Here is a 13,274-nt window from a genome sequence, read left to right as displayed (position 1 = left end):
TATTGGTTCATACATTAGCCATTTAAGTCAAATTGTAGCCTATAGCTGTTTTTGGAGTGCATGGCCAGATTACGTTTAAAATGTCCCTAGACTCCTATAGAAGTTAGGCCCATATAGTAGCCTACTAGTAGGCCCATATAGTAGCCTACTAGTAGGCCCATATAGCGATGAATGCTAAATGCTAATCATAATATACCCCTTCCCTCCCCGCCCCCAAAAATATGAAGCACTGGCTGAGAATCTCCATCCATCTAATCGTTCGCTCTGTGATAGACTGTGTCCGCCTGCATCCAATCGACTCTTCTGTGCGCTGATTGGTTGAGCCTGGATAGCAGCAGAGTGAGTGCTGCATGCTTGTGTTGTTGTGTGTACAGAAGACTAGTAGTGTCCATAACATTTGAGCGGGCTCTTCTTATCAAGGTAAATATCAATATTCTTGTCATAACTATAATGTGACACACTGTCTGAGGCTCAGTCTGCGCTGTGAAAATAATAATAAGCACCGGCGTTGAATATTATGCCCATTGATTGGTTTCACTGCCGTTAGCATCATGCTAACAAGCTGCTGTAGGAGAATAGAGTACCGGTATCTATCTGTTGACACCTATTTTGACTATATCTCTACAGCGACAACGTTGATATTACAGCCATCATTCTGCGACACATGCCTCTAGCCACATGCCTCTAGCCTCTAGCCATACAGAATATGATTTATATATTTATTTGATTGTCAAGCTTGACGCAGTTTGGTAAGTTCTTTAATAGCAGCACCACAACAACTGAACTAAGTAGTATATTAGTGATGTTCAAAATAGACTTGTCAACTCAACTGATAACCTATATGACTGTTATTATGTATATTTCTATATTTGATTGTTAATATGTTTGTTTTTGTAATGGTAGCCTATATTCATTATGTTACTGTATGATGGTAAATAATATGTCCACATTTTTGTATGGTTCATGTGTTCATATATTTTGTATGATATATTTTATCATATAGTTTGCATATCGTCATCATATTCCCTTCAACTTTGTACGTTTTCTTTTAAGATTAATTCCCTACTTTGTTGTGCAACGGAGTGAGTCACACAACCTACAAGCTGTGAGCTTGTAGTTCAGCTATTTTCCCCCAAAATTGTAGGCTACATATTGAACCAAAAGTATTAAAGGACGACTTCACCACTTTTCAACCTATCTTCATATAATTTGTCCTCACTAATGTTCATGATAAAATTGCACCGTTTTCTTCTACTCGGTGTGCCTCATAGTAGGCACGCTGGGCATACAAGACCATAGCCAGTTGAGTGGTTTAACGGAAGTAGTGGAATTTTGGCGGAATTCCCGCCCAAGGAAATTATGTTGACGCTTTATAAATCTGTCTACATTCTCGGTGAATGAAACGAGTGTTGTGATTGGTCGTAAAAGTACGTGTCCAGGCGACACGTAATTCCTAGGTGAGTAAGTCTGGGAAGGAGGCTACATAGGATTCTATAGGAGGGCTGTGGGCAGTTCAGAAACCCGTCTTCCAGTGACATCATTGTTAGGCAGAAGATTGTTTTTAAGACTTAAAATAAATATAACATTTAGATTTTTATTATTGCGAGAACGATGGCTTCCATTATAGCATGGTAACCGTTCAGGAATAGAAAGCCTGCAGTTACTATTACTGGTAGCTTGGATTCCCCATCGATGATGTCACTGGAAGACGGGTTTCTGAACTGCCCACAGCCCTCCTATGAGCGCTCCTTTGAGACTTACTCCTATGGCACTTACACCCACCTTCTAATGAGAGCGCAAAATCGGTCTTGGAAGAGCCACCCATCGACTAATCTAATATACGGCAAACTTCCCCGTGTTTCTTCACTAGTCCGATCCAGAAGAACACAGTTTGCCGGCCACTGCTACATAGCTGACAATGAGGTTATATCTTTCCTTCTCTGGAATCCTGCCTCAAAGCAGACCAGAGGTAGAAAACTGTCGTTCCCTGATGTCATCGCTAGGGAGTCAGGGACACAGGCATCAGTAAGCAGGAACTGGGGATGGCAATGAAGGACCGGAAAGTCTGGCGTGGCATTGTGAAATCCATGATCTCGACCGCGGTCAAAAAATGATGATGATGACTCTGAGACTATTTTCTCATGAACATTAGTGAGGATGGGGGTTGAAAAGTGGTGAAGTCCTCCATTAACAAGCTTAGCTGTGACTAAATCATAACTACATTGGATTGGATCTATTTGGAATACACGTTATTTTTCATTTCCTAAATTAACACTTTTGGGGGACCTACAATACAAGGTTTACACAGACGGTGACAATGTGGTGTTTAATGTATTTATTTATATATTTGCTGTCGGGCAGAAACCTTATCTCCATAATTTTAAATTTTATGTTATTTATTTTGTAAATTAATGCCCTGCTTCGTCATACTTAAAGGACCACTTCACCACTTTTCAACCTATCTTCATATAATAGGTCCTCACTAATAATCATGAAAAAATGGTGCAATTTCTTTCTACTCGTCTGTGTCTCATAGGAGGGCTGTGGGCAGTTCAGAAAGCGTCTTCCAGTGACATCATCGATGGGGAATACAAGATAATAGAAACTGCAGGCTTTCTAGTCCTGAAAAGTTGCAATGCGAAAATGGAAGCCATCGTTCTCACGATAATGAAAATCAAAATATTTTTGTAAAAAAACATCTGCCTAATGATGAAGTCACTGGAAGACGGTTTCTAAACTGCCCACAGCCCTCCTATGAGACACAGACTGAGTAGAAAAAAATCGTGCCATTTTTTCATGATTATTAGTGAGGACCTATTATATGAAGATAGGTTGAAAAGTGGTGAAGTGGTCCTTTAAGTACAGTGTCACACACAAGTAGCAAAAATTGCAGATCTCCAAGCTGGAAACGCACTTGCTATTTCTATTTTCTAATTTGAATCCTGAAAAGTATGCACGTTTTGGACATATGAGGTTTCCACCCGACAGCAAATGAAATAATAATTGTTGTATGTTGCTGTATATGACAGCTGTATATGACCGTTAATATGTTGGTGCATTTCTGCATGTGTTGTTTCAGCTGAGGGTCGGGCGTCATGGGTCGGCGGTCATCAGACAGTGAAGATGACAGCCGGAGCAGGAGGAAGAAAAAGCAGCAGCGTCGTCGCTCCTCCTCATCGTCCTCCTCCTCCTCTTCGTCCTCTGGGAGCAGGGTGACCAGCCGCAGGGCCAATCGACGAAGCCACTCACGCTCCAGAGACCGAGAGAGGGACAGGGACAGAGAGAGGGACAGAGACAGAGACAAGAGGTAGGACAACACTATAAGCAAAAGGTGCACAGCACACCGGTCCTAGTGAGGTGTCAGCCAACGGGAAAGCATGTATAGACGCACACTCGTAGCCAATGACAGACGTTTATTGCCGAAAAAACAACGTTTTGGACAGGTATACTGCCTTCTTTAAGGTATACAGAAGGTGACATTAAATACCCGGATGGCGTCAATTAGCGGGTAGTAACAGCCCTGTGCTGATGGAAAACTACTGGGTTGAGCAATGAGCAGTGGTGAGCACTCAGAATTACATGCCAAACTCAATTAGAATAATGTCACAAGTCAAGTGACTGGCCAATATAATAATCGTGCAGGACAACATTAGCCTCACGTTGCGATAGATGGAAGTCTGGCTGCGCGAGGCTAGGACAGCATCATGCGTTCTACCAGTAGTTTCACTTAAGCACTTATTTCAACAAGAATTGGTATGCACATGCACATCCATGTAGTCGCTAGGACAGAAAAAGGAACAATAAAGAATAAAATAAGTCCGCACAACAGCTGCTGCTCTGAAAGTTTAATGTGCAAACAAGCTCACAACAACCAGGTTGGTCGAAATGTTGTGAGCCTAATTAGACTGTAGGAGCAGCAGCTGTTGTGCAGACTTATTTTATTCTCTAAAGCCTCCCATACATTCCAAGAGTTTTGACAAGATTTTAGAAAGATTTTTAAAAGACAGCACAGCACAACAGACTAGAATGTAAGTCTTCTTTAACCACTTACATTCTTACTTAGTTGACTGAAGCACCACAGGGGTCTATACCAGAGCAGTACCTCTGCTTTTTAGTCCTCTCTACACCGAATCTCTTTGCTGAAAATTGCCAGTCTAGTGTCTACAAGTTCACAACACATGTGTTGAAGTCATTATCCACCCCAACGTTTTGCTGCTTGTGTAGCAGAGTAGCTCCTAAAACCCAGAAGCCTTATATGTACCTATTTATTGTCTCCACCAGGCCGAAGGCATGGGGGGAGAGTATGTTTTGCACTCCGTCCGTCCGTCCGTCCGTCCGTGTGTGTGTCCGTCCGTGTGTCCGTGTCCGTGAGCAGCTAATCTCAGCCACCGTTAACCCGGTCGATGCCAAATTTTGCACACACACTCCCTGGATGCCAACGATGAACCTCTGCCCCAAACTTTCCAGAACGGCCTGTTATAGCGCCACCAGGAGGCCGCTTTGTGCAAAACAAGTTTTTGCACAGTACACCTACAGATTTTGTCCAAACATCGCGCAAATTGGTACACAGCTAGTCTCTCTAGAGCCATTCAACGAAACGGGTCTTTCAGATTTCTCAGACTCCATCCTGATTGGTTAAGATTGGCTTCCAAAGTTCACAGGAGTGCTCAGTTTCAAACAAAATGCTGCAAATCATGAACACATCGCGTGATTTCCGTGAAATTGTGCACGCACATTTCCACTAGGCCGAGGAAGAAATGCCACATGAACAATTTCAACTCAGCCTCAAGGTGGCGCTATAACTGGCCGAAAAGTGTTTTTACCTCTAATTTACTTTTGTTGGCCTTTTATCCAACCACCAGATGAAGGCAAGCTGCAATGTCCTACATTCCTATCCTGGTGGAGACCTGTGCCCAGAAGGGCACTTTTTCTAGTTTTATGGTGTTTTATCTGTTTATTGTAACTTTTGTATCGGATGGTTTGAATTGGAGGAAGCTATTGTATGTTAGCCTGGTAAAAACAAAAAAGCAGCAAGCAGATACAAATTAATGTAGTGGACGGTGAATGTATAGCAGAAGCATAATATCTACCCTAAACAACCTCTTGCTCTTCACAAATGGTAGATATCATATACAAGCTCATCGTGTCACTTTGTGCCACACTGCAAGCTTGTATGTCTGCTATTTTGAACATTTGAAACTATTGATTTAGAAGGCATTTGTGGAATTGGCCTCAGGTCTTAATGGGGCTGTGTGAAATTCTGTTATGTGAAATGACATAATATTGCAATGTACATTTTTAAGTTAAGTTAAATCTTAGTTTGAGTATGTCATTGTATTCCCCCCTAGCTTTTTGGGGGGGGTTTCTGAGTTTTCAAGAAGAAACAGTCAATAATAAGAATAGGTATTTCCTTTTTATACTAACTTCCTTTTTCTTACCCTTACCTTATGCATAAGAAAAGGAGTATTGCAATCCCTATTGCAAATTCCCTTCAAAGTGTAGTAGAGAGAGAATGATAAATAAGATCATTTGATAATGGTTATGGAGAAATTTGATGGACTATCCACGACCACGAATAGGCTATCACATTGAAGGCTAGGCTAACGTGTGCCATAGCTTGCTTGTCGTTATTGAAATGCTCCATGATGGTTGTCAGATCTGGTAGAATTTGTCTTCACACCCTGTCAATGATAATTTCATTTTTTCAGAGGGCAGCTGCTGTACTGTATAATAACAGTGTATTTTGTTTTAGTGTTTGCTTCCAGTTCAGTGATACCAGTCTGCAAGCTAGAAGGGTTATATACATATTACAGTATGTGTCACTTTGATAGCTGATTCGAATCCATCAGATACCTTAACCACTTAAACCCTATTTTACACGTGGCAAAATAGTGATAATGTTGTTAATAAATATAGACCTTTGACGTAAAGACAGTTATCAGTGGATTAAGATAAACGGGTCATTCCATGATGTTCCATGTTGTTGGGCAACACCTGTCTGTCCGTCTGTCCGTCTGTCCTTCCGTCAGACCGTCAGACCGACCGACCGACCGAGAACTAATCTTGCGAACCACTGGACCTATCAATGCCAAATGTCTCATGCACACTGCCAGTTTTCCACAAATGTACCGTAATTTCCGGACTATAAGCAGCGGCTTTTTACCCATGATTTGAACCCTGCGGCTTATACAACGGTGCGGCTAATCTATGGATTTTTACAGCTAACGCAGAGCCATCTCAGGCTCATCTCAGCTAACGTAGCTGCGGCTTATAGTCCGGTGCGGCTTATAGTCCGGTGCGGCTTGTATATGGGATTTTCCCTACATTTGGCTGGTGCGGCTTATATTCAGGTGCGGCTTATAGTCCGGAAATTACGGTACCTCACATTTCCCCCCACATGGATTTTATACATTTTTATGTTAGCATCAATTAGGCTGAGGACTTCATATGTGATGGATATGTCATTTACGCAGTGTCTTATATCCAGACTGTTTTGAAAGAGAGTTATGTAAATGAGGGGGCAGAAAACAGCAGCCGTCACGTGGTTCATGTAACTCTAAATAGTGACAAACACTCATAGACGCATTCCGTAAACGTCCAGTTCAGGCCAACGGAGGTGACGCAACTCTCTAATTATAGAAGGCTCTGGGGTGGCTCAACTGGAGCACTCACTTATACAGGGGTTGAGAACCGCTGGCAGAGATGACTGACGTCGCAGGCTCGTTTATTTTGCTAAGTGTAAAAAGTATGGAATGTAGAAGTGTCTGGAATTATGTCCATTGTTTTTCAGTGACGTCTTCTAGTTTTCTCCGGCTGTTGCAAATAGTCTTAAGGAGGCAGTACCACCCAAATTAGTCTAGTCAATAACGCCTTTTAATAAGTGCCTTTAATCCTTTTAATCAAAGGATCTGACAAATAATTTGGATTCCATTGGCAAAGATGTAGTGGTTTGTTTTACAAAGTTGTAAGTATTTGTGCGAATTTAAGTTCGAAACTGTTCAAATGATGGAAATATTCTATCAATAAAACAATCTTTGAAAGAGTAAATGTAATTTCTGTGCCACAAGTGATTTATTGCATCAGAGAGAGATGGAGTAAATGGATTATTTGCGACCAAAGGAGCCAGTAGAGAGCCAAAAGACTTTTCTTGTTGAGGACCATATTTTAATAGCTGGATTGTTTGCCAAATCCATGCGTCTGGTGTGCAGCATGCGTAATGTGTAAAGCTGATAAAAGAAGATAAAATAACAGACTTTCAAAAATGTCCACATTAAGCTTGTAGGTTGGCTTTTCGCACGACCCCGCTGTACGACAAAGTAAAGTGTAGCAGCGCTTTAGTGGTTAATGTTTTTATAATGACAACTTGTAAGTAAGACAAATTACCACCCTTGACATACTGTGCATAGGCTGATTGTTACTCTGCAATTGATCCTTTGATTTCCAATTGATGTACATGAGCCATGTGCTTATTTCTAGGCTTTGGCAGTAGTTATAGTTATTATAGTTATAGTTAGAATTCAGACACTTTTACTGTATATTCTTATGTGGAAAACGCAGTTGTTGGCTCTTTAGAGAGGATGCTTATTGCTAGGCAACCGCCACCCATTCAAGGCCCATACAAGTTTAAAATAGACTGACATTACTATTTCAGACGGCACATTTTGCATTTGTGAGTACCATATAGAAGAGGAATATTACTTGTATCTGTAGGCAAGCCCACACATTGGAAGCTAGAAACTCGCACTGTATTTAAAGCTTCATGTCATTTAGATGTTTTAAAGTTATCAGTCGCCACGACTGATTTCAGTCATTTGGATTCCATAGAGGTCACCATGTCTTCTATGGAAGCATGTTGCATAACAAAAATAGAGCTTGTAGATCGGCTATTTTTGGTTATTATTTAAAATTATTAGAGCTTTTGAAGTGGTCAAACGTCAAAAGCTTGTTCAAAAACGGGAACAATACTACTAAAACATCATAATTTTACAAGAGGAAACGGCACTAGTGCGTTTGGGGCTCCATTCAGTCTCTTTTACAAATCACACATTAGATCACTTTGGTCATATATACACATTTTCAGCGATGAGCTTTTATTTAGCTTTAATCCGTGCATTTAGCAAAGGACCTTTTATGTGGCTGTTGTGGCATTTTGTCCTTGAGGAGTTGATGACACAGGAGGCAGCCTGGAGAGTGTACACTACACACTGTACACAGTCTATACATCCATGCATACTGACAGTGTGTGTGTGTGTGGGGGGCTTCAGACAAGGCCATCTGATTGTAATTATTTATGAAGCTTGGTCAAGGTCCATTACCGCTGATGGGAAGTCTTCGGCTGTCTGTGTGGGGTGTGGCTGGCTGGGCAACGTAAACCTTGTGGGACCGCAGTCCCTTATCAATTAGCAATACATTTCGATCAATTGACCAAGGCCACATGTACATGAGAGAGAGAGAGAGAGAGATCTATGTTGGTTACTTGTACACACGTTTTGTTATTTAGATTTGTTTTGGTCTTGACCACAAATGTTAAGCATGTTATTTACATGGGATGTTGTTTAGACATGCTAGGTTTGATGTTTGCTGGTGTCCTAGGTTCTTTGAAGCACTTTATTTATCTCTTTGCATTCTACTTATGAGAGAGAGAGAGAGAGAGAGAGATGAAAACCATTTCAAAGTACCTATAGTGGCATTGTGCACAAGAATTGTGGCGCTTGCAAAACTAGCTTCGAACACTCTGCTACGCTGATATCTGTGGCCCAGAGCGTGCATTCTGACCCAAACATTAAACGGACAGCTTGATTCAAATGCCAACCAGGCACAGAACAAGTTCCAACTGCTGCTGTTGTATCATCGTTTTGTATATGTTGTATATTTATATGTACATTCCCATATCATTAACCTACAGTAGTTTTGTGTCTGCTATTTTCTTTTCTGTTCCTATTATTACGTTATGCTGCTGCATGTTCTCGTCTCATGTACAAACCTGTGTACACAAGATTTAACGATAAAGCCCTCCATATGAACCTCTAGTTCATCATATGAATACACAATGATCTCCTTGGTGTGTATACAGTGTACATCTGCATGCACCGTTCAGCATGCGCGTGTGTGTGGAAGGTGCACGTGTACTGCGTGCACCACTGTGTTCCATCCTAATTTGGATATACTTTCATACCATTTGCACGCAAAACGGCTCATGCACTGGGGGGGGGGGTTATAAAACATTCTGTTTAATCATATTAACTTGTGCATCAGCGTTACAAGAGTGCTGCTTATGCCCCCGCCCCCCGTTCAAATGAAACGTTCCAGGCAGCTGGTTCCGCCGCGGTCCCCCGTGTGTGTTCTGTCTCTGTGCTGGGCGTGTTGTGAGGCTCCGCTCATGGGATCCACTCTTTTAGAACACTAATGGTTCTCTCCCCGTTACAAAATCTGTGTCATTTGTAGCGCTTGTTCTCTTCTCTCCACTGTCTCCAGTTCCCAGCGGACCCCAGACACCGTTTTTCCTTTTTTTTGGGCTAAACAGATTTGAGTTTTGAATCCGAGATTTGGATTAACAACTCTAGTCTAGGTACCCAACGATTTGATTTAATTCCAATTCAGAGGGCTACGATTCGATTATAAATCGGATGTGCGTGCTTTATTGTACTTTTCCGATTTTTGGTTAACCCATTTAGGCTGGAAACCCTTTTCGTTGTTATACCTTTCAATCTGGATAACCCTTTTTGTAACATTAGCTGTTGATATACAGCAACAGAAAACTCGGGTCAGGATTTAGAAGGCGTTTTTTAGAATCGGCCTCAGGTCTCTGTGTCTTTCCGGCACCCCAGAGCTCCTATTTTGAAGGAATCCCGGCGCTCATTGTTTTAATGAGAGAGAGCAGCTTGACAGTGAAGGGCCCATTGTTGAACAACTGCATGACAGCCTGCTACCTTGGCGTCATGTCACTGTTGATCCAGGCCTTCAGCAGTGGTTTGTCATGTCAAAGACCCCCAAATTAATATTAAATATTTGGCAGCAAACTCCCACCTGAAGATATTTTGTGACAGGGACCACCATACAAGTTTTGTGTTGTTAAAATGTTGAGAAACGAGTCACAATTTCTTGTGCTTGTAGATCAGCTATTTTTAATTGCTAAATTGCTAAATAAACTACGGTAATTTAGCTGGTAACCCTCTGAACCCCCCCCCCCCCCCCCCCCCCCAAAGGACCCCACTTTGAGAACCACTCTGCTAAACAACAGCAGGCCTAAGCAGACATTATTATTATAAACTGCTGAAAGGACACATTTGGGCCTGGTATAACCTGCAAACTAAAGCTAAAAAAAAAAAAAAGTATATTTATATATACTGTATGCACATGGAGTTAGAATGGTTAGAAGGATGTTGTGGGAAGCTGCACAGCGAAAAGGAGAGCTCTGAGCTGGAGGTGGCAAGGGACACGATGTGGGAAGGATTTGATAGACGTGCGATTATTTATTTATTTATTTAACTGTGAATTATGAACTCTATAAGGACATCCAAGTGATGGTCTGTGTTATGATGTTAGTTTGAGAAGCCAGAGTTAATGATGCAAGATGAAAGCTTATATATACAAGTATAAGAGTAATATCCTCGTTTTTTTGGCTCCTCGACATTGCAGCAAAAAGAAAGGATAACAGAACATATTTTTAAAGAAATAGCAGTGCAAATAGTATGAAAAAACGGCTACTCTCGAGTATTCTACCACTTGTCTTCGTTGTAACTTCCTACTCTGTGTATCTGTCCTGATGTTGGTGCCTGCTGCGTTGTTGCTGTGACACCTGAGGTCTATGTATGTATCTGCAATAACAAATGCTCAATGTAAGGAGCCTTTGTTTATGTAATTATGTACAATTATAAATATAAAGAGAGTCGTGTGTGTGTGTGTGTGTGTGTGTGTGTGTGCGTGCGTGTCTCCCTCAGGCGTAGAAGACGCTCCAGCAGCAGTTCGTCTCATGGTTCATCTCGTAGGAGGAGGAGTCGCAGTGCAGAGCGAAAAAGCCACCGTTCACACAGGTCACGCAGCCGCGACAGGAGGTACACACACACACACACACACACACACACACACACACACACACACACACACACACACACACACACGTCACACACTCACACTCACACACACCGGCACACACAAACCGCAACAACAAGCATGAAATAATCTTTCTGCATCTGTAAACTCACAACAAATAACCATATAGTGTCACAATAATGTCTTAAATTATGAGTTTGACATTTCTAATACATTTGAAATACTATGTACCTTTTGTATGTGTGTGTGTGTATAAATACTTTGAAGTGCTATAATCTACGTCACTATTATCAGTATATATTTAGTTTGCTCAACCTATGTTTGTCACGTGTATGTGTGTTTGCACATACAGTACATACGTATGATTTGAGTCCAGGCGTTATTGTGCACTGCACTGCACAATAACTATGTGTGTGACAAGCCTGCATAGGGAAATTCGAATTCTTTACAGATCATACTGTGCAACATCAGTGTAGCAATAAGGAGACTGTTGTTTGCTTAGGTTTGCGTTGGTGAACAAAAGCAAGGGCTCGCAACTCACTTTTGTTTATGATATCTGTTAGTATAACAGTTTGGCTCAGCACCAAGACCGGAGGATGTGCGTTATATTATCTTAGTCTGTAGGTTTGTGTTAGTGAAACATAGCCTGGGATCAATAAAACAATTTGGGTGTCTGATCCGGACATGTCATGTTGTAGTCACTGGTTTGTAGTCATTAGGCCGGAACCACCAGAATGACCCAGAGTAATATCCTGCGATCAAGGGCATCGTCATTTTAGACCAGGGCCTACTATACCCAATAAAACCCTTGATGCCGCATAGTTTAGCTTATAGGAATGTTCTTCTATTCCAACTCGTAGCGACTGGCGAGACTAAACTACTATAGGTATATTTGATTCACTATTTAAATGGGGATTGGCAAACCGGAATCGGAACCCCCTATTTCTTATTTTATTTTATTTTTTCAGTATCCAACCGTAGCCTAGACCAGATCACACGGGTCAGTTTGTAACGAATACCAGGCTTTCCTCCGAGGTGGTAACGCGAGGTTAAGTGAAACATAACTGTATGCATGTGTACTTGTGTGTCAGTGCCGTGCAACACGCTCTTCAGCCTGCCCTGTCCCTCTTTCGGCTACTTTACACCATGTGCACTAAAATGGCCCCTCCTGCCCGCAATTATGGGTCTACTGAGCCGGCATGATGTCACTTCTACAGCCCCTTTTCTTTGTTTTAGTTTTATTCATTATGTAGGACAATAGAGAGCCATGGAATACTGGACAGAGCAGGTAAAACAGGGGGACAGACATGCAGGTAGGATAGCAGAGAGACAGGTAAAACAGGGGGACAGACATGCAGGTAGGATAGCAGAGAGACAGGTAAAACAGGGGGACAGACATGCAGGTAGGATAGCAGAGAGACAGGTAAAACAGGGGGACAGACATGCAGGTAGGATAGCAGAGAGACAGGTAAAACAGGGGGACAGACATGCAGGTAGGATAGCAGAGAGACAGGTAAAACAGGGGGACAGACATGCAGGTAGGATAGCAGAGAGACAGGTAAAACAGGGGGACAGACATGCAGGTAGGATAGCAGAGAGACGGGTAAAACAGGGGGACAGACATGCAGGTAGGATAGCAGAGAGACAGCTACAACAGGGGGACAGACATGCAGAGAGACAGGTAAAACAGGGGGACAGACATGCAGGTAGGATAGCAGAGCGACAGGTAAAACGGGGGGACAGACATGCAGGTAGGATAGCAGAGCGACAGGTAAAAGAGGGGGACAGACATGCAGGTAGGATAGCATAGAGACAGGTAAAACAGGGGGACAGACAAGCACCAGTCTTCAGCAGGAATCAAACCAATGTGATCGTTGGGTTGATGCACTATGCGTTAGAGCCCAAGTTAACCGATGCCAGAGTTTTGCATTCCATCCTGATTCCTGTACCGGTTAACAATAGAGACTTTAAGCTACGCGACGGGGTGTTTTATTAAAAAATTGTTTGACATAGACGCGTCACCATGGGAACCAAAAATGTGTGGGAACCCGTCGCCGATGGCTGTTTGCTTTTTGACAGCTACGGGGATTGCGTCATAGCCACCGTACTTCCGCATAGTGGAGCTGTCCTGAAAACAGTCTTACTTAAAGTTCCTAATGTTTTGACTGATACTTTGTGAAAAGTGCAAAATCTTCTAATCAATTTGAAAACGTAGGTTTGAA

General features: G+C 42.1%; 1 protein-coding gene across 1 annotated transcript in view; it reads left to right on the top strand.

The window, feature by feature from the left end:
• Positions 1 to 318: 318 nt before the first annotated feature.
• The window catches only part of rsrc1 (arginine/serine-rich coiled-coil 1), a 222,124-nt gene continuing 209,168 nt past the window's right edge, over positions 319 to 13,274 (top strand). Inside the window, exons 1-3 of the mRNA XM_083772722.1 lie at positions 319 to 420; positions 3,080 to 3,307; positions 10,941 to 11,054. Coding sequence (XP_083628848.1) covers positions 3,096 to 3,307; positions 10,941 to 11,054 — 326 coding nt within the window. The 5' untranslated portion in view covers positions 319 to 420; positions 3,080 to 3,095. The remainder of the gene's footprint in view (positions 421 to 3,079; positions 3,308 to 10,940; positions 11,055 to 13,274) is intronic.

The sequence above is a fragment of the Protomyctophum parallelum genome, assembly GCF_964188405.1.
Source record: "Protomyctophum parallelum genome assembly, chromosome: 9".
In the NCBI taxonomy this organism is placed as follows: Eukaryota; Metazoa; Chordata; class Actinopteri; order Myctophiformes; family Myctophidae; genus Protomyctophum; species Protomyctophum parallelum.
Note: the sequence above shows the minus strand (reverse complement) of the source record. Positions and strands in the feature narration are given on the sequence as shown.